General features: G+C 36.3%; 1 protein-coding gene across 6 annotated transcripts in view; it reads left to right on the forward strand.

The window, feature by feature from the left end:
• The first annotated feature begins 4,659 nt into the window (after positions 1-4,659).
• LOC150083636 (phosphatidylinositol-binding clathrin assembly protein LAP-like) overlaps positions 4,660-23,349 on the forward strand; it is a 162,471-nt gene continuing 143,781 nt past the window's right edge. For 3 of the 6 annotated variants that reach the window (XM_090377403.1, XM_090377402.1, XM_090377406.1), the window contains exons 1-2: positions 4,660-4,924; positions 16,797-16,939. In XM_090377403.1, coding sequence (XP_090233529.1) covers positions 4,795-4,924; positions 16,797-16,939 — 273 coding nt within the window. In that variant the 5' untranslated portion in view covers positions 4,660-4,794. Of the gene's footprint in view, positions 4,925-16,796; positions 16,940-23,349 lie in introns of those variants that run through there. The other 3 variants (XM_090377400.1, XM_090377401.1, XM_090377404.1) reach the window with 3 other exon arrangements.

A 23,349-nucleotide genomic window follows, 5' to 3' on the forward strand; every position in this document is an offset into this window, starting at 1 on the left:
GAATGTAAATCTCGTCTTGAAAAATCCGGCGAAACCACCTGACTCGCCGAAATTGTATCGACCGATCGCGCTGCTACCAATTATAAGTAAACTGTTTGGGAGATTGCTATACACAAGAATTAGCCAACGCTACCAAACAGCTGGACTTGACATGGCAACCCAATTTGGCTTTAAACCACAATCATCATATACTGTGAAAGCCCTAAGAAATCTACTAAACTCTGCAACCTCATGCGGCAGCAAATATTTTATTGTCATATCAAGTGGTTTTTCTGGTGTATTCGACACCATTTGGTGGCCAAGCGTCCTGGTGAGACTACGGCGAGCCCACATGCCAGAAAACCTCTACCAGACTATCAAATCATATCTTTCACAGAGGACAATAAGCGTCATCACACCTTATGGGAAACTAGATCGACTGGTCCACATGAGCTGCTCCCAGGGCTCTGTTCTTGGCCCCCTGCTGTGGAACATGGTCCTTGATGAGTTCCTGGCCATGAACCTGGGCGAAGTCCACTCCCAGGACTTCGCGGATGACTTAATCTTGACGGTCGCTGACACAGCAAGGCCCAACTAGAGGACAAGGCGAACCAGACCCTGAGGATACTTCAGGAGTGAACACACACTCATCTACTGAAGATATCACCGAGCAAAACTTCCTCGATTTTGCTCAAAGGAACACTAGACCTACGTAGGCACCACAGATCAAAGTGGAAAATAAGACTATCAAGCTAGTAGACCAACTAAAACACCTCAGCCTTATACTTGACTCTAAACTATCATGCAAGTACCACCTGGCATACATCAGAGCAAAGAATAAGAAATACTCTGCACTAGTGACCAGAATCACAAGACGAGATTGGGGGCTCAACAAACGCACCCTGTCACTGTAATATAAAACAACTTTCCTACCAGCAATAACCTACCCTCTTCAGCCTGGTTTCAAAAAGCCGTAATTCGACGCGGACACTGGATGCCACTCAACGGACAGTACTGCTAACCATCACCTGTGTCTGCTGTACCACCAGCACTCCCGCCCTACAGGTATTAACAGGGGCCCTCCCCCCCAGGATTTAGAGGCTATTCGCTGCGGCATCACTCACAGCATTGCAAAAGGACAACCCTGCACTTTCCTTGGCTTTACAGTAAACACAGCTGCGAATCTGAAAGAAGAAAAAATCAGACTACAAAGGCACTTACAGCAGGTATGGCAGGATCGATGGACTGCCACAACCAAAGGTGAAATTACAAAGAAATTTCTGCCCACCATAGACAGGGTGTACCCCAAGCCCCCACCCTGGTTTCAACCGGGCCTCTTCACAACCTATTTGCTGACAGGCCACTGAGCGTTCAATGCGAAATTAGCATCTTTCAGAATCCTAGAGGATTCTGAAAGATGCTAATTGTGGGGAGCAACCCACGTTGCTCCTGTGGGGAGCCAGAAACCTGGACACATATAAACGCTTCAGACTTATGAAAGAGACCACGTATTTCCCAAGACATCTCGAGTCGCAGCTACTAGATTCATGGGAAGAGTACAAAGCACTAACCAAATTCGCGCAGGAGTTGGTTCTCTGGCACAGAACACAAATTGCTGTTCGCAGGGAACCACAATAATAAGGAGAAACTCGTGCAAGAGCTGCTTACCCCTCCAGCACAAAACACAACTGCTGAATATAAGAAACTCTAATAAGGAGGGATCTCGTGGACTCTTAGCAAGGACAGAGACTCCTACCTGATAGAGACGCGGAAATATGACTGATGCGTGTGAGAATACCCACTCGTGCATTGCCTGCAGAAAAATGGATATGCTAACTACTAGACAGGTCGGGACTGTCCCAGGAATGGAACACGAACTTTCACGGCTTGGACACTTCAACTATTGTGATTACATGCAGCTTTGCTGCCGACGCCATAAGGCGATCCTACACCTGTGCTCACTTGCCCAGGGCTTTTACTCCTCTTCCTGGGTGGGGGGAGAGAGAGGGGACGGCTCAGCTGTTTCCTCTCACCCACCCCCTCTTTTCGTCCTGGTGGGGCATGGGCATGCCCCACTGACCTTCTATGGGGTCGCCTTCCCTATTGACCCCATATTTCTGACTTTTCCCCCCAGCCTTCAGTCTCCTCCCCACTCTGACTAAACATCATAGCATATGCCCCACACTACCAAAATTGTAATTGTTCAAATCAAGTCACGCATGCCCTTTTGGCCTCTAATAATCTCTTTAGCGTCTTACCCCGAAAATCGCCGCGTGTTGCATTATTATTATTTTTTTTTCATAGGCCCTAGCCTAGCCGCTGAAATCTCAGGAAACTAGGTGGCAGGGCCTGCCAGAGTAAAGCTTCATAATACCGTGTACCTGGTCTGCCTCCACGGGGACAAATGTGGACAACGTTGGGCCTCAGTAGGGGTACAGCGGCTCAATAGCCAGATGAACAACGATACACAACATTACACTTATACAAAATCCATACACTTTTAAATCTCTGGCCTTCCCAGTGAACTGGTACATCTACAATGAAAGCAATGCAGAGATGGGGGAAACCCCTGGTGCCGTTAGACATCAATGCACTTTACACCTTTGGGTTGCCAGGCAGGCACGTTACCCACCTGGCTAGCCTAGTCGGTACATAGCGCTGTCTGGAACATGGTACTCTCATGGGTAGCAGTGGACATACTCATCGTTCTCGCACACAGGGTGAGAAAGGCTGAGTTCGAATACTGTCAATGGCGCGAGGAATTTTGATAGGCCTTTTTTTTTTTTTTTTTTTAAGTTACTCTCAGTCGTGAGTTGCATGGTCGTTCGTCTAGAAAACAGCATATCGGCCAAAGAATAACGCAGTTACAGACACAATATAATGACGCTCCAGAGCCTTAGTTGCTTTGGCACTTGACATGCACCTAACTTTACAGAAGGAATCGGCAACTTATGGACTGGTACGAAAGGCACCATTCAAAATGGCACCGGAAGACAATTTCATTTAAGCATCCTAACAGGACATTTACGCAAACAAAGCAGGCATGCGCTCGCTTCAGTTTAATTTCATCATAAAGTTCCCTAAATGTATTTCAAACGCCTCCAATCATTTTGTGTGCATGTGAAGCCTTGTGTAAGTGACGTAGCGACAGTGGCGGATTTAGCACTTGAGGAGCCCCAGGCGCAATTCAATTTTGAGCCCCCCCTCTAAATATTTTCGGTACCACTACAGTGTGCATTCTACGCGCACGTTTTTACTATAGCACGCGCTCTAGATTTGGTGTTGCGGTTTTAATCATTTTGGTTGCGCAATTCTTTCATACATATTTTAACTAATGTTTAAATGAAAAAAAGGCACAACTAAGCATTAATGATAATACGTATTCTACTTCAGATTCACTTAGTTCGCATAGATCTTTCATATAATATGTAGGGATATTCGCATAAGAGTTTACTAACTTCTCATATTAAATTATAGTTTTATTCAGTAACGGTAATAATGATGAGTGTAAAAATTAAAAAGGAAACAATTTTATATTTTTTGAGACATGAGATTTGAGGCCCCCGCTATTTACGAGGCCCCAGGCGCGCGCCGCGTGCGCCTGTGCGGAAATCCGCCACTGCGTAGCGGTGCAATGTACCCGGGTATTCGACCTCTAGGATTGGTCCTCGTAATGGATACATGTTCATCCTGTCTGTGTACAATATAGCTTATTTATTTTTATAATAATTTTACTCTGTTTTATTTCTAAAATCTGTAGAAGCATGTGCTGTAGGAGACCCGTGCTGTATTTTTACTTTGCAGATGAAATTGAGAAATTGGGAAGTTGTTAAAGTTAAAATAACAATAACAACAACAAAAAGATGAAAGTACATTGGCTAATTTTAAACCCATAACTGAAATTAATTTAGAATAATTAATAAAAAAAAATTCTGGCTGATGAATTTTTTTTGTTTTCAATTTTTATTTGTAAAGAATTATACTCCTGTCTCAAAGTTTCAGCTGTTATGCCTCTTATATATAATCATTTTTATTATTTTAATGTTATGTCAAATATGCGATATAGAATACAACTATGATGTATAATAAAAACATGAACCAAAAAACGCACCACTTATCGGATATGTAATTAAATATAGTTGATGTTAATATTATTTTATTTTTTCGTTTTGGATATTAGAGCAGTTTGCCAACCGGAAGTACTCTAAACAATCTCAGAGGGTTGCAAATAAATAAGTATAAAATTATTAAAATAAATAACTATACTGTACATTACTATATTAATTTTAACAAGGACTTAATAAAATTATCATATTTAGTGTGTTCAGATAATATAGAGCATTCATTTAGTTTTTATTTTGTTTATTGGCATGCTTTTAAGTAAATTCTGTTCATTTTATATACATAGATCAACCTTGATTTCCTTCAGTTTCAGTTATTATCTTTATATAATTTATATATAGCGAATGAGAACAATTAAAAGCATAGAAAATAAGAATTCAATATTCAGCGATACGTTCAGTACACCGTTTCATCTTTCATAAAACGCTAAGTTGGTATTTTGAGTTACTCTGTATAGGCGTACATGTCCAAAAAAAAAAAAAAAGTTTCAGTATTTCTCTGACGTCACAAACTCACACTTCCGCTGTGTCGCGATGGGGAGGGTAATAAGATTTCAGCAGCTGCCGGTGTGCTGTTTGATGTGACTGTTGAATTGATTGTGTATAAATTGAGGAGGTGAGGGGGGGGAATTTAGAATACAGATGTATGACTAATGACAGACTTTCCAACGTGTAATATAGAAACAGGTAAAATATGGCTGGACAAACGTTGAATGATAGATTAACAGCAGCAAAATATGCTTTGGTTGGGCAAAGCTTGGCACGCGTTGTTTGTAAGGCAACGACAGAAGAAGCAATCGGGCCAAAAAAGAAGCACTTGGATTGTAAGTAGGCTTAACTACAAATACCGATAAAATTATTATTTTATTGGATTAAAGCTATTCATTCTTGTAGGTTATAAGTGACTAAAAATACCCATATACAAGAGAATATTCACAAGTAAACCTTACACCAATTTCGAATACTAGGCTCACCACCTATCTGAAAACGAAGGCTTGTTACAACGAGAACAAGACCTCGTTACACATTTATCTTTCTCGCCTGTACTATTGCATTGTACGGAGAATAAACTTTGAATTTTGATTAAGAAAATTCGTTAGTCTTGATATACGCATTTCGTGTTTAAATAACCATGTAATGCCGACCTCCCAGTATACCAGAAATGTTTCACGTTTATACTATTTGTGTTTCAAATATACCGCATGTAACCATCTTCGGCCTCTCAGTTATGTTTACATAAAAGTATTATAATCATGCTGACTGTTTCTTTTTTTATTTCAAATAGTTGCGTCAGTGGTTTTATTTCACTCCTCTGCAGCTATAACCAGCCACATTTTATTTTGTTTCATACACCTTTCATATATTTCTCACCTGTAATGAAATGAAGTGTAAATTTTCAGTTTCGCTTGTAATTGTTTTCAAAAGTAGAGCTGTGTTGGATCCGTGGCCACCTTTGAATTTGGGAATTATTATTAAAAAAAAAAAAAAAAAGCATACAACAAAAATATTTCCTACATGAACTAACCCACTTTAATGATGCATGTGTCAGCAAGGTTTGGGGAAATTTTTCAGCACAGAATGGTTTCAACTACTAGTGAACAGGGAGGGGGGATACAAAGATCCTTTTGAATGGTTTTGTTCTCGAAGAATCCATTATGTTCTCAAATATCTTATATATTTCTCAGTTTTTTTTTTTTTTTTTTGCAGCAGTGCAAGAGCAAAATATAAAAGTTCTCAAATATAATAAAATATTTGAGTGCATAAAAACATTGTTTCAGAACAAAATAAAATCAAATCCCATAGAAGGACTATTTTGTGGCCACTATAGAGTTCAATATGAGAAATTTCATCTGCAGTGTCATTTGCCATACAATTAGGCCAATGTTCATAAGTATATATCTTCATATGGTGAAGTATGCTATAAATAAAGGATATGCAAAGATGCTGATGTACTGTAAAAACCAATATAGTAGATTGTTATCCCGAGGGTTTGATATTCATCACACAAACTAAAGTGATGAAAATCAAATTTAGCAAGTTAAAGTGATAAAACATAAATACTGTTGTCTAATTGTGCACAAATTTATTTTGACTTAAGTTGATTTCACACTAGATATAATGAATTAATTGTTGGCACATTATCATATTTCAAAATCTCACTACTTATTGTAATTAGTGCTCAGAAAATTCTCCCCCTCAGAGGAAGGGGGAGAATTTTCTGCCTGGTTGGTTGGCTTTTAGGAAAAATATCCCTTTGTACATACCCATTGGTAAACAGTATTATGGGGGAGGGTTCAAATGTGGGTCTGTATCAGGCTCACAAATTCATTTATATTTTATAAAATTATAAAGATAATTTCATAAATGTAAATTATATTTTATGTTGTTTAAAAGAAGTGATTATTATTTCTTTTTTTCAAGGGTTCTTTTCCTTCTACTCTGAGTATAACACCAATTCATTTACATAAAATTTGTGAACACAAGAAAACATATTCTGGTCATAAGTGCATTAAGAGGTTTCTTTTCCATCAGACGTGATTAATAAGTTGGTGCCTGAAAATTAAGTGGCCACTCCTTTTTTTTTTTTTTTTTTTTTTCCTCTATTTTTAAACTTTTTACATAATGGCTTGAAATTTGATATTTGTCCTGTTGTATTGTAGTGCGAAAAATCAATATAACATCATAATGCAGTTTTAAGATCCTGAACATTAGCCAGGCTATAAAACTGCATTACAATAGCACTACTAATTTAAAATCTAATGTTGGGCATTTATAGTCATGCACAGTGGCGTAACTATGTCAATGTGGTGCATTGCACCCACAACCAAAAGGGAGCCTCCTGCCCAAAACAAAAAAAAAAAAAAATTGAGTAAAAATGTAAGTGTTTTTTTTTTTTTTTTTTTTTTTAGTTATGTTTATAATAAAATTTAATGTCTATGAACAATTTTTTTCACAAGAAGCATGTTTATTGTTAGCTAGCTGCACAGCACAAGCGAAACTGCAGTGAATAGAGGTGAAATGGTATTAGCATAGCTGCTGCTTCTAGGGTAGCAGGATTTTTTAATTTTACCAAAACGAATATTTTCAAGGAGGCCCACGCTAAACTTTGCATTGGAGCCCACTTTTTCTAGTGGGCTCCAATTTCTTATTTATAGCTTAAAACTATAAATAAACATGTCACCACTTCTCCACTATCTGTCTAAGCAAAAAGTCAAATAGTTGCAAAGATTGGTGGTGGGGTACCTGACAGGTTTTTGCATGCAATTTCTACACAGAAACTGTAAAAAAATCACTTCAGAAACTATTTCAGTTTAACTGTATTTGGAAATTTAGAAAAAAATTTTCAGATTTTTAATAATCAGTTAATGTAGGAGTATTGTTTTCTGGGGTCACTTGTCAGGTGACTTGCCACCACTGCTGGTTTAAGAAGAATGATGATCTGTTTTAACAGGAGCAGAGAAGAGCAATAAGGTTAGTCAAGGACATAAAGGATACCCTTATGATGGAGAGGGCCTTGCCATTCTGGAAGTAGTTGTTAGTTTACTAAAAAAAGGATTAAGCTTTCTGCTAGAATAAATATGTGAATAACTTCACATCATGAGAACTTTAGTTCTTCAAATTTGAGCGATTGGAAACTGGTCATTTGCAAGAAAACCTGATCGTTTGTTTAAGGCTTTAAATGGATTGTGTTAATTTAATGCTGATGGCATTCTTACTCTTTCTTAGATAACACACATAAGGTGATATAAACTTACATTGAAAAAAGACAGTTGCAAGTTAGATGTGCAAAAATTTACTTTCAGCCAAACATAGTGATTGTTTGTTGGAACAAACTTCTGAGAGGTGTTGCTGAAGTGGGTACTTTGAGTAAATTTAGAGAATTAAATAAATTATTAGATGGGATGGACATATGAGGTGGGTAGACTTTTTTATTTTTTGGCTGATGCTATATAAGCTTTTTTCCTTGCACCCCTAGCCACTACTACTACAAGTATAAAAACAATGGCAGTATCAAATCTGTTCAGTGTGATATTCGCACGGAGAAGATAAACACTAGGAATTTTCCTAGTTGCTGGACTTTGCATATACCAGACCTGAACTCCTCCCCTCACCAATTCACAGATTTAAAGGTACATTTATGGAAATAATTCTGTTTCTTTGTATTCTCTGAAATCTTTCATTCAGTGTCTGCGGTTTATGCCATTTTTTTTCTGACATGCTTTTCGGGAATTGTTGGATGACTGTTTTCCAAACCAGCATGTTAGAAAACCAATAGAGAAAGCAACTCTATCTTATTATCACCAGTGTGCATTAGAAATCTCCAGCTAAAGGAACTATTAGATAGTAGTGATCACAGTGCATTGATGTGGGATACTTAAAGATATTACTACTGACAAAAGTAAAGGAGAAGGATTTTGCTTTTGTAAAGATGACTGCTACGGTCTCAGATAGTTATTTAATTCTGTTAACTAGGATCAACTGATGTTACTAACTGTAAATTCTGAATGAGTAGCATTCAAGGAAATAATCATAGAAACTCCTTAGTTTTTTTTTATACCAGCTAAGAGATATTACTTTAAGGCTTGTACCTAAGTGGATGTCAGATGAACTGATGAGACTAGTGGCAAAGAAGAAGAATGCATAAGGTGCATATAATTATCAGGGAATGCAGACACCTACAGTAAATATAACCTGGTCTGCAGTGAGTCATGAAGGTTTTTAGGCAAGGAAAATAATGCAAAAAAGACAGCAAAGGCTTATGTCAGCACTAGAGGGAGAGGGATGAATCACATTGGTCCATTAGATATGAGTGATATAACTATTGATGATCCTATTCAGATTGCTGACAAACTGAATACATCTTTCACATCTACGTTCATCTCCATGCCTAATCTTTTTGGGATGGGGATGTGGAAAGCATATCAAATTCTAAGAGGGAGCTAAATTACTTTGTGATAATTCAGAGAAAAGTCTAAGAAAAATTGTTGAAACTAAATAATGTACCCAGAATAGATTGGATCTGTCCAGTTATATTAAGAGACAGCAAAAGAGGTAAGCAAACCTTTAGCCATAATTATGAGAGCATCCTTGGATTCAGGAGTGTCTCTACAAATAGATGTGTGACTGTCTCCAAGATTTGTGAATTGAGGAGACAAATGGAATTAAAGGGTGAAGTGAGTAATTACAGACCTGTAACTTGACTCTGTTCTTGGGAAAATGGAGTTACTGGTTAAAGAAGTAATGTAGGCGCATCTAGACAGGAAGGCGGTAATATGGAAATTATTACAGCATGAATTTAAAGGACAGTCTTGTCAGAACAATTTGACTGTATACTACATTTCTGGCCAATAATTAGAAACCTTTTGCTGTTTACATCAACTGATAATTAAATATACAGTATGCAAATGTAAGTTGTCACATGGTATGATCAGAAGTTCGTTGGTATGAGATAATACTATGATTTCCTGGAGCTTTTTAATTGATCTGCTCATGGGAAGGCAGGTGATCTTTCTGATTTTCAGGTAATGTTATTGTTGGAACACATTTAGCAGGAGCCACAATTGAGAAAACAAAAAAATCACTGGTGTTTTGAATTTGACCATCTCAAAAGTGTACAATGTGTGCTAGATGAAAGGAGAATGCAACTCTAAAGGATGAAATGTGGCAGAAAGTTGGTACTCCAAGAACAGAGCCATAGTAATTTAAAGCAAATCTATGTCAGAATAGAAGGTTCAGTGTGTAGCAGATGGCTGAAAAATTCAAGTAAGGCAAAGGGAAGACCCAGGTGTGAAGAGAGCTATGTGGTAGGAGTTGAAGAATCTTTGGAATGTACTTCCAGCAAATATCTTTCTGTTGTATTGGACCAACTTCATTTTGCATGTATCATTTTTACTTGGATTGCAATGGATTCTCTCAAGATGACAATGCAGCTATACACTGCAATAAAATTGTGTATAGTTTGAGGAACATTCCCAAGATTTCCAACATCTTCCTTGGCTGCCCAATTCTCCAGATCTGAATCCAATTAAGAATGTCTAGGATATGTTGAAAAGGCAGTTCCGCTTCATAGTTCTCTATCGACTACAATACAGTGGATCACAAATATACAGATAGAAGAATGGTCAAATCTGGAGCTAAACACTCTCAGACACCTAGTGGAATTGATGCCATCACAAGTATGGACTGTAATTTGGACAAAATTTGGCCTTATTAGATATTGAATAAAGGTTTCTAATTTTTTGTCCAGTGAGTGTATGATACAGTAACTGGATGCAAACAATTTTGGCATCATCTACTTAAATTTTAGAAAATATTTTGTTCCATGTGAAAGACTTCTGTGCAGATTGGAGCAGTGTGGCATTAGGGGCAAGTTATAAAGGGATGGTGAGTGGGAGAAGATGGGGATTATCAGTGGGCACTGCTCTTCTTGGGCTAATCTTATTAGTGGAGATCCCCCCCCCCCTGGGTTTAGTGCTGGACTCATTGTATTTTAAATATTTATAAATGATGTTGAAGGCATAATGTCTAAGTTTGAAAGTGATACAAAGATTGGCACTGTGGATAATGACAGCAATCAGGGTATGCTACTAAACATAAAATTAGTGAAATGATGATTTGAGAAGTGGCAACTGAAGTTTAATATTGACAAATGCAAGGAAGTGGTTAGACCACACCTTGAGTACTGTATGCATGTCCAGAAACTTTATTTTAGAAAGGATGTGGATTTTTTGGAATGGATGCAAAGATGAGCAACAACAGTTAGTGAGGCAAACAGAAGGGTACCTCTTACCAAGAATTATTTTAGTTCTGCAAATTATAGCCTCTGGCTAGCAACCTGATTGAGCCATTGAAGGCCTCGATTGGATTGAATAAGCTAAATGTTGATGACATTCTTACCCTTATGCAAACAGCACTAAGAAGGGGACATAAATTTAAATTGAGGAAGGATACTTGCAGGATATATATATATATATTTTTTTTTGCTGATGCCATATATATTTTAACCTGCTTTCTTGCATCTTTTACTACTATTTATACTAACTTCATCAGTTGAATTCTTTATTTAAGAGGACTGATTTAAATTTTCATATGTGTGCATGAAATTTTGGCCTACTCTTTTTGTATATTTGAAATGCATGTTGTTTTGAGTTTGATTTGCTTGTTTTCAAGAAGAAACTTGGTCAGTTTGGCTTGAAACTAAGATTCAATATTGGGCAAGTGTCAAGAAACAGAAAACCTGTGGAAAAATTCCTGTAAGGCAGTGGCAGGAAATAAATTTCAGTTTATCCTTCCCTGAGAATAAATTTTCTTTATCTAACATATCCTTTTATATGAGTGTTTTTCCAAGGGCCAATCCATTCATATGCTAGCTACTTCTCCATACCTTCTTGTCCATGGCCCTCCTCGTCAATTTCCAATATCTACCATCTCCTCTCAATTCATTTGTCATAGTTTTCCTTAGTCTTCTTGTGAGTGAGCATATTCCTCAACTTTTTTCCTCTATCACAACTTTCATGAATCCTTCACCCCTCATCCAGTCTAATTTCTTTTGTCTTCTGATTATTTCTGGCAGACATCTCTTCTCACCCACTTTAATTTTACACTTCATTCTGTTCTCTTTCACAAACATTTCAAAATTTCCCAATCTAATAATATCTTTCATTCTGAATGTTCATGTGTCTGCTTCATCAAGTACCACATTTCATACCAGACATTGTACCATGTTTTCCTTAAGCACTTGACTTGGTGCATTTTGACCTAAATTGCCAGTGTGTCATAAGTCAAATCATATATCAAAAACCTTAAATCAATTTCTAATCTCCCACATATTTATTCTTCTTCACTTCAAAACATTTTATTTTTTGCCTGTTATTTTTATTTCTATGTTACTCTGCCTTTTCCATCATTAGTCTTCCAAAATACCTATACTCAATCATCTAAGTTTTAGTAAGTTATTTCAGTTAATTAATTTAGTAAGTTATACTAATTAATTTAGTAAGTTATTTACTAAATTAATTAAATTACATACTAAATTAATAATTTAGTAACTTATTTCAATAACTTACTAAATTTAACTTACACCTTAAATAACTTGATTTTGTGATTCTTCCTCCGTTCTACTATTTTTAATAAATTGATAGTAGATTGAAGAAGGGAATATTGACTAGAAAATGAAAGATTAATGAGTTTTAGATTATAGATTTAAGCGAATAAAACCAACAAGTGGGTAATATTACATTACTCAGTTGGTTGTTTTGGGTATTAGTTGTGTTAGTATTATTTCAATATTAATGTCGCTTAATGTTGAAATTGTTAGTTTTTAGTATGTGTATTTTAAGTATGTACAAGAAGAAAAGTTGATTTAATTGATAATTACAGTTTAATAGATGTCAGAAAGGGTATAATTATTTAAGATGTCATTAAAAGATCTTAAGCTGCATCAGTTTCTTGACAAGAACAAATAAGATTTTCACTTTTTTTTTTTTAATCTTACAGCATAATTTGTTTTCTATGTACAGGAATCCTTCCCCAACTGTGGCTCTAAGATAAAATGGTTTTATATCTATATACCTTTTTTTTTTTTTTTTTCCTCTCTCTCTCTCCCCTCTCTCCCCTACATATCTGGTTCGGTCCACTGTTCTTGCTCTTATTTGCTCTTGCCTCCTATATATCACATAGGTGGTTGTAGTAGGCTTTGCTGGGTTTAGGTAGCCTGAGATCCTGATACACATTTTAAAGTTACTTATAAAGTAATCACATGAGTGGTTACTTTATAAGCTGGAACAGGTTGGAATCACAGGGGAAATGCTTAGATGGATAGCAAGGTGGCTTCATGGCAGGAGGCAGAGGGTTGTGATAAATGGTTATTCCTCAGATTGGGTGATATTAGAAGTAGGGTTCCCCAAGGATCAGTATTAGGACCACTGTTTTTGATTTTCATAAATGACATCAATGAAGGGATAGAGGGTGCAATGTCTAAATTTGCAGATGATGTAAAGATTGGTAGAGTAGTTAATGATTGCTGCCCAGCAGAATTCCTTCAGAATGACCTAGCTAGACTTCAGAGATGTGGTCAGAAAAATGGCAGCTATGCTTTAATTCATCAAAGTGTAAAGTATTGCATATGGAGAACAGTAACCCCAAAATAACTTATACACTTGGCAGAGTTGAACTTAAGCCGGTAGTTACCAGAGTTGCAAAAAGGGATTGGGGATTGAAAAAGAAGACCCTCAAGCTGTTTTACAAAGCTGCCTTCCTGCTGATAGCTACCTATGCTTCCAGAGCATGGTACCCCAAAGTTACCATGGCTGTGAATTGCAGAATCCTTGACTATCCATAGAGCCATGCTGCTCACTATAACCCGGGCCTGCAGCACAGTTAGCACCCACTCACTGCAGGTGCTGGCGGGAACCCTACCTTTAGACCTCGAAGGAGCTAAATGTGGAGTATTATATGAACTCTCCATGGGAAGAACCTGTACCTTTGCCGACTTCGATGCAGTTCCTACCACAAACCGTTTGACTGAGAAAAAGACACTTACAAATCACCTCTGCCGACCGGGCTAGCCAGGTGGGTAACGTGCCTGCCTGCCAACCCAAAGGTCGTGGGTTCGAATCCCGCCTTGGGTATGGATCAGAGTAAAAATGCAAAAACTTGGGGAGGTGCATTATGGCCACAGAAGTTGATGTGCCAACAACTAACAAAAAAAAAAAAAAAAAAACAAATCACCTTATGCAGACCTGGCAAACCATTTGGGAGAATTCCTCAAAGGGAGAAGTCACCAACCGATTCTTACCCAACATTGGAAAACTCTACCCAATGGCTCCAGCATGGTTCATGCTGGTACCCTATGTGACCTTCCTGATAACAGGACATGGTGCCTTTAAGGCTAAGCTTATAGCCCTGGGCATTACAGATGATCCTACTTGCTGCCGTGGAGAGTTGGAGAGCTGACACCACCTCATGCATGAATGCCAGCTTATGCATGAGGTGGTGTCATGCATGAATGCCAGCTTTATGATGACCTCCGCTGCCAGCTTATCACCCGGATCACCTTTTTTGCCCAGAGATAGAGAACAACACCTCCTGGACAAGAGGCAGGAATATATTGCCTTCTCAAAGTTCGCTGAAGACTTGTACAGAAGAAGACGGGACCTAAATGCACACTAACCACAAATGGCTAGAAGCCAAAATGTGCATACCATCAAAGATGACCTACCAAGCAACCATGAAGATAGACAAAAAATCTGGATGAAGGACAAATAGCAGCCATTCTGGCAGCCTGATCCAAGCACTAGCCTGAGATAGTGCTTGAGCTTTTTATGTTTTTGTTTTTTTTCTTTCAATACCCCTTCCTGACAGTGGGATGAGATGACCAGTTGCCTCGTCCCCCCTGCTACACCCTACCTTTCCTTCTGGTGAGGCATGGGCATGCCTCACTGATCACCTGGGGGAATCTCCTCTGTCTCCCCCATACTTCTGCCTTTCCCCCCCAATCTTCTGCTTCCCCTCCCCACTCTACTTATACACGACGCAAACACCCTACACACTAAATTTAATCTAGCCCAAAAATAATCTTCGCCCAGTCTTGACCTAATTATCCCACGCACTGTCCTGCTCCTGCCATACGAATGCATGCAAACATCCAAAGTAATTACAACTGCATGGATGTGTATATATTATGTATCACTGTTGTGTATATGTGCATATATATGTATGTTCTTGTATGTGTACATAAGTTTTTTTTTTTTTTTTTTTTTTTTAGGTCCTAGCCACTGAAATCTCAGGAAATTATGCGGCAGGACCTGCCAGAATAACTTAAGTCTACTGGGTTCCTGGTCTACCTCCATGGGGCGAAGGTGGGGTAACACTGGGTTCCAGCAGGGGTCCAGCGGCTAAATGATCAGATGAACAACGCTACACGAACATTACACAGGCACAATACCCACACACTTTTAAACCTCTGGCATTCCCAGCAAACTGGTAGACCCACAAAGAAAGCAACACGGAGATGGGGGAAACTCCTGGTGCCGCATGACAACAATATACCTTAAGCCGGTAGTGGAGGAAAAGGACTTGGGTATTACGATACGGTCAGATATGAAGTTCTCTGAGCATTGTAGACTGGTTGCAAGGTGGGCATATGGTGTTCTATTGATGATTTATCGAACAATTGCTAGTAGAGATAAGGATGTTGTAATCCCATTATATAAGGCTATTGTTGGACCACACTTTGAATACTGTGTTCATATGGAGACCGCACCTAAAGAAGGACATTGTTTTTCTTGAAATGGTCCAAAGATGGATAACTCACCTGGTGAGATCGGCAAAAGGGCCTCCATGTGAAGAAAGACTTCGAATATGTGAGTTGCGAAGCTTGGAAACTAGTCATCTTAGAGGAGACTGATTGAGGTGTTTAATGCTCTGAGAGGCATAAGCAAAATGAATAAGGACAAAATTTTCACAGTTATAAATGATTCTAGAACTAGGGGCCATAATTTCAAGTTACGGGGGGAGTTGTTTAGACTGGATTGCAGGAAGTTTTATTTTAGCCAGCGAGTTATAAATTACTGGAATAAGTTACCTACATGGGTGGTAGAGGCTGACAGTCTGGGGAAATTCAAAGGTCAGCTGGATAATTACTTAAGGGAGGAGGGAAATGCATAGTTTGTCCATTTCCTTTCCTCTTATTAATTTTTATTGTTATTATTTTTTTAATTTTCTCCTTATTATTTGTTTTTATTCTTATTATTTTATTTATTTTTTGTTATTTTATTATTATTTATTTATTATTATTATTATTTTTTTGGCTGGTGCTGCATAAGTCATAGGCTTTCTTGCACCATATGGCCATTACTAATACTAATGAGAACAGTATATTCATTATAATATGTGACTTTTTTATTTTTTAATGCTCCATATCAAGTTAAGGGAACTTGCAAAAATGCAAAACCCAAATAATACTTTATGCACAAATTATTGACCTAGGTTCAGATCACTCATGGTCTATGAAAAATTGTTGGTGGTCCATATGTTTGACAGCCAGCAGATATAGATTTGCATGTTTGTGATTATACATTTTTCCTAGATGGATTTTGGATTTGTTTACCTAATGATTTAAAGATTAGAGCATTTGTTATACAGGAATGCAAATTATTTTACATTTTATTATGTTCTGTAAACATTCAATAAATGAAGATGAATCTATGTATGTGAGCATATCTGGTTCCATTACCTTGTTTTTGACTTGTTTTTTTTTTTATTGCATTTTCAACCTGATCACTATTTTTGTGTTGCATAAATGGAAAATGAAATTTAGTGTTTTTTTTTTATATATTTTATTGGAATAATTACTATTTTTCCCCTCAATCCTTATTTATTATAGAACCTTAGTAGTAATTTTCAGGAACGTACCCCTCCCCATGCTTTGGTTGGTGAGAGATCCTGTATACCACTGTATATAAATTTTGAATGCATTTTTGCATTTCTCAAATTAATTTTCAGAAATATGGAAATTTGTCTGTGTATTCTAATTTGAGAATTATTTTCGTTTCAGTAATGATGTATATGAGAAGTAATGATGATATGAGAATGAAGTAATGTGAGAAGTAATGAAGTAATTCTGTAATGATGTATATGAAAAGTAGTAATAATGTTTAGGTTTATAATTTAGCAGTTTAATTTTTTTCTCCCTAGATCTTTTGCATTGCACAAATGAACCTAATGTGTCAATACCCGAACTGGCAAATTTGTTAATAGAAAGGACTCAGCATTCCTCATGGGTTGTAGTGTTTAAAACTTTGATAACTGTACACCATCTAATGTGCTATGGAAATGAGGTAAGATATTACTTTTTGCATTATTATTATTAAGTTATTTTAAACAAAGAAAACTTATCTTTAAAAAATAATTTATAGTAGAGCTGCATTTATCTGAGTTTTCTTGTGAATTGAGCTTCCTTACATGTTTTTTTTTTTTTTTTTTTGTTTTAACATGGTCTGTTTTTTGTATACCTGTTATAGGTCAATGACCTGGTCTGCAGCATAACTGAGAGATATCAGCAAACTAAGGCCTTCAAATACCAAATGTTAAAGTACAGGGTGCAGCTAAAAAGAAACAATTTTAAATCATTTTATTATTTTAAATACAACAATTTCAGCATTTATTCCCATTCAAAGTACTCTCCAGCCATCCCTATGCACTGCTCCATTTGCAATTTCCAGGATCTAAAACAGCAGCGGAAGTCCTTGGAAGATATCACCTTTAATTGCTGTGTTGTGTTCTTCTGAATGTCTGATAAATCCTCATTGTTTTCCTTTGAGGTGGATTTTAATTTTTGGGAACAGAAAAAAGTTGCACGACGCCAGATCTGGTGAATAAGGTGGATGCTCCAATATTGTAATCTTTTTTCCGTTAAAAATTCTCTCACTGTGACAGAGGAATGACACATTGCATTGTCATAATGCAAAAACTATTTGTCTAACCATAAATGGGGTTATGTCTTTGGAATTTTTTTCACAAAGTTTTCTGAAATTTGCAATGTAGAGTGCCTGATTAACAATCTTATTTGGCAGGACAAATTCAAGATGCAACACCACAACAATCTAAAAAAACTACAAGCATGGACTTGATCTTTGATCGAGACATTCTTGCCATTCTTTAAATGGGAAGAAGAGGGAGTTTGCCACTGCTTGGTTGTGGATCCCCAAAGACCCAAGATTCATCTCCTGTTATCACTGAATCCAAAAAGTTGGACGTTTCGTGAATTTTTTCAAGTTTGCACTGTAAACTTCCACACGTTGGTGCTTCTGATAATCTGTCAAGATGCATGGAACCATTCGTGTGCACACCTTTCTCATGCCCAACTGTTCTGTCAAAATTGTTCTTATTGTTTCTTTGTCAATTTGTAACGGTTCTGCAATTAGTCGAATGCTCATCCAGTGGTCTTAGTGCACAATCTCTTGAATTTTTTTCGTCTGTTGTGAAGTTGGCGGTCTTCTTGTCATCGTGGACATCTTCCCATTCCTCTCTGAACCACTTGTGTCATTTGTATACACACACGACTTACTCGTGGTTTCATCACCGCACACTTTCCGTAACGTCTCCAATGTATTTGCACCATTTTTACAGAGTTTCACTAAAAATTTAATAAAAGTCCTTTGCTCTAAATTATGTTCACTCATTTTTCTGCTAAAAGGTTAAAACGCTGATTCACTTAAAGAGGCACAATTCAATCAAAACTAAGAGATTGCAATGAAAAAAAAAAATTGATCTGTATAGGAAAAAACAAGCTACAACATGATATGAATGTTGTTGACATGCACAATAGTAAAGCATTGGTAAGCAACGATTCTAGTTTCATTTTAGCCACACCTTGTGCATCTTTTCTGCACTGATAGTTACTATCCTTGGAATTATATTAGTGTACTGATGAATATGTTTGAACAATCACTCGCTTTCTATTGCGAGTCAGTATGGTAGTAAACTGTTCTTTATTTTTAATTTGAAGTCATGTTTTTCCAACCTATCTTATAATGATTGGTAAACTAAAGTTTGCTATTTTTAACTATAAAATAAAAGGGAGAGACTATTACACATGAAAATAAAGCTTAGTTTATTTTTGTATTGTTATCAAGCACACATTATCCAAAATCTAGTACAAGAACTTGCCAAACTAATTGTTATAAGTTTACTTGACGCAGCCCAGTGGTCAGGAACGAGAGTGCATAGCACGCATTCCTTGAATGGACCGGGGTTCAAGCCCGTGACTACTAAATACGATAAATATTTGTATTGACGATTTATTGTGAACTCTACTGACTTGGTTGTCGTGCCGGAGTATAAACAGAAAATTTATTTATTTACTTTCTGGGTCAACTGTGTAAATGCCAATAGGTCAAAAGAATTTATTTCTAGACAAAATAAATGTATACGGATTATTTTTGCAGACATTGTCTTTCAGAAATCCTCTCAGAAAATACTTGCAGTGATTCAGATCTGGTGAGTGCATTGATCAAGATCAATCTCATAATGTCCAGAATATCAATTAGAAATGGTCCTGTCATTGAAATGGCCGTTTTAATGTTTCAGGACATTTTCAGCAACCCGATTTCACTTTAAACTTGTACTGCATAGTTAATAAAACTACTATTTTGATAAAAACCTGTTCTCACCAATATGCTGCTCAGTAGTGCACTCCATCTTGCTTACAGGATTTTTTTCATACACGACTAACTAACCAGTAAAAAAAAAATACTTCCATATCTCGTATGTTTAATGATGCTGAACTTTTTTTTTCCCTTTATGCTCCTGTATATTTATCCTGTACTGTTCTATTTGTCTTTGTCAAATATGAAACCTGTTTTCCATATTTGTTTGAATTACCATCTCAAATTATCATCTGGTCTGTCTTAAGTCTGTAATGTTCTGGCCATATTATTTCTTATGTTTCTATCATATTCATGTTAACCTCTTCAAGTCATCTATTACGTCTTGATGTCCTATTTTATGTAGGCTCTTGATGATTCTGCATTCAGAATCAGGTTGGTTTTTTTTACATTGGAGCCAATTACCATTAAAAGCAGTCTGGTGTAGAAGCGTCTCTATTTCATAACAAGAGCCCCCCCCCACATGGTGGAATTGTTAGTTCTACTAACAAATTGCAACCTGTGGAGCCATAGTATCTCTGTTTTATTTGGGAGGCTTTTGGTAGTTGTATTACAGCTAGAATCATTGGAACACAAGGCCCACCTCCTTCCCTACATCATCAAGGTTGAGATACTATTGGCAGGGTATAAGAATATAACAAATCAATTGGTTTTATATAATATTAGATTTAGATCGGTGTTTCCCAACCTTTTTTTTACCATGCCCCACCTAAGTCTTTCTAAAATTCTGATGCCCCCTATGTAACGTTGGAAAACACCGATATATATATATATATATATATATATATATATATATATATATATTTTTTATATTCAAAAATTGAATTATTCCCTAAATGAAGCCTAATTACAACTTGTTCAGGACACGAGACTTAGGTTTTAGGAAGAAATCATTAGGAAATTATTAAGAAAAAAATAGTAAGTAAATTTTCAAAACATATAATAGACATTGTGATATCCAGTCGATTTCTTTTCTTTAGTAACAAATCATTTATGGCACTAAATCCACATTCAGCTAAATATGAAGATGGAAACGGTAACAATAGCTCTCTTGCAAAGTTGGTTGAATTTGGGTATTTAATTTCTGTTTCATCACAAAGCCATGCCATCGCTTCTTTTATATTGAATAAAGTTTTAACTGACTCATCATTTTGCATTTCTGAGAATTCTTCTTGGTACTGCATTGATACATCAGACAAATCCACTAACATTGGTTGCATCATCCAGGTTGGAAAATCAATTTGATTTAAATCAAAAAACCTTTATTTTAAATCATCGGACAGAATTTTCAGATGATCAACAATAACAAATACAGCGGTATCAGTCACTTCACATTTTTGCAGACAACGAAACTGTTCAAACTTTTTTTACAAATATATTTTTGACATAATTTAATAAATGTAATGAAATCAAATGTCTTCGCTTTTGCATCGACGAGAGTTTTATTTGTTCCTTGAAGTTGTTTATTTAATATATTTAGTTTTTCAAAGATATCGGCTAAATAACTCACAAATGCTTTACCTTCGACCGTTAACAGATGCTTCATTTTAGGTTTGTCACTTAAAAAGTCACTAATAGTATCAAATAGTTCCATAAATCTTTTCAAGCAGTTCCCTTTCGAGAGTCACCTTACTTCAGTGTGAAGTAAAAGTCTCAGATGGTCTTCATTTTGTTCTTCACAAAAAAGCTTGAAGAGACACAAGTTTTCCCTATGAATAACACAATACACAAGAAGCATTTCTGAATTCTCATCTTTCATCAATTTTAAGCAGCCATTTTTCTTGCCCATCATATTAGGAGGCTTAAGTTTTGCAAATTACAGAGTCACCGGCGAGTCATAGGCACCGGCGAGGTGATCTGATAGAGGTGTATAAGGCTTTGAATGGTTTGAGCATGCTCAATGCCAATGGGATTCTTCATCTTTCTCAGAATAATCACCTCAGAGGGCATAAATTCAAATTGAGGAAGGACGGATGTCGGATAGATGTGCGGAAATTTGCCTTTGGCCAGCGGGTGGTTGGTTGGTGGAACCGACTTCCATCACTTGTTGTTGAAGTTGATAGCCTAAACAAATTTAAAGCTCAACTGGACAGGTATTTCGAACGAACGGAGGGGTGAAATGGGAGAGGGTTTTTTTTTTTTTGGCTGATGCTGAATAAGCTTGCTTTCTTGCATCATATGCCTATGCTAATGCACCATCTGCAGCGCAAGATGTTATATTTTTCATTGGTATATTATTGTCATCTAAGTAATTTTTTAGCTTATTATATATATCTTTGGAGGTAGTGGTGCTCTCTAATGATTTACAGAATAACATTTCTTCAGCAAAATTACCTTTATCAATATATCTTACATAAGTTATCAGTACGGCTTCACTGTCTCTCAAAGTTGAGTCATCCATTTGCACTGAGAATTTTCTTGTTTTCAGCTTTCCAACAAGTTGTATTTCAATATCTTCACTCATTTCATCTATTCTTCCGCTAATAGTATTGTTATTGAGTGGCATAGCTTTCACGTCTTTGTCATCTTTTTCCAGAACTGTTTTAAGAAATGCTGATATTGATGGTTTGATTAAATTCTCTCCTATAGTATGATTTTTCCCAGATTTAGCAATGAGTAAAGAAATTTCATAACAAGCCTCAAGAGTACGATTGACAGTTGCAGTATGAGCAATAAACAGAGACTTTACCAACAATTCTTCTTTTGTACAAGTTAAGTCATAGTAGGCGGTTGTTTTAAACTCTAGACGAGCAATTTTTGAATTGCCCCCCTGAACAATCAAATTTCCCCCATGTGGGGCGTGGGACCCACGTTGGGAAACACCGATTTAGATCTTCTAGTTTTGTGATAAAGATGTGGAAGAAGACCTAGATACGGTTTAGAAGAATGGGAACAAAATGGAATGATTGTGTGAAACTGAATGGCCAGATCTGAATCAGGAGATGTTAGAAAGAGAAAATGGAAAGACCAGAATGAGATCTAATTATCATCATAGTTTTCAAAAAAAAAAAAAAGATTGAAACCTAACATTTGGTTAAAACAATTTAAGTTTTCATATTAATCATGCTTTGTGTAGTTTAATTTTCAGTTCACTTCTGTTTTGGTTATTATTTATTATTTTCATTTAGAAATCATTGATAATAGGTTTTTATTTGCCTTTAATAATCATTATAAAAGAATGTATTCATATGTAGAGGATGCATTTTTTAAATTTTTTATTCATTTTCATTTATTTGTCTAAATTTCATTCATGCTTCAAAAAAATAAATTATCAAAATTATTTTTTTGAAAAAGGAATTCAAAGCAACATCCCATTCCTTTTTTTTTTATCCAACATGAAAAAATTTTTAATGTGTATTTTCTGTATCCAAGTTGCATTTTAATAAATGGTTAATAAAGAACAAATACTTGTTTTAGGCTAGGGGTGGCCAACGAGTCGATCATGGCTTTAATTTTGGTCAATCACGACGAATTTTAAATATATCATCCCTCGATTTGTGCAGTCAGGTATACTACCAAAATTTGATATTGCGCAGAGGGTTTCACTACCTGTGCCTTATTTTTTTAATTATTTTTTTTTAACGAAGCTTCAAAAATAGGAATGAAGAGCAGATTTTGAAAATTTATTTATTTTTTTTGCATGATTGAAGATTTCATTGAAAGAGAAACAAATTTCACTATTATAACGTAAAATACCACAGAATTCCAGCTGTAGATATTATTGCAAATGCAATAATATCTACAGATTACTATTGCAAATGCAATAATATTGAGTTTACTACCCATTTATAATTAGCTTGCACTAACAGAAAAGTGCAAATTGTTTTATGGTCGTGACCAGAAAAGCTTTAGAGAAATATCACAAAGTCATTCAAAACTGATTCTTATAAGGATATAACCAAACAGTGCAGTGAATGTGTGTTTGTCCTCTTATTTTGGAAACAACTTCATCATTCAGGAATCCTCTTCATCAATTATCCTACCTTAGCTGTTCAGACAGAATATTTTCCCGGTTCGTGCAACTTAGCGTTTTAATCGGTAAGCATTGCTTTTGCTGATTTAATAACTGGACAGTACTTATA

Source organism: Mastigoproctus giganteus, chromosome 7 (genome assembly GCF_048544385.1).
Source record: "Mastigoproctus giganteus isolate SK-2022 chromosome 7, ASM4854438v1, whole genome shotgun sequence".
Lineage (NCBI taxonomy): Eukaryota > Metazoa > Arthropoda > Arachnida > Uropygi > Thelyphonidae > Mastigoproctus > Mastigoproctus giganteus.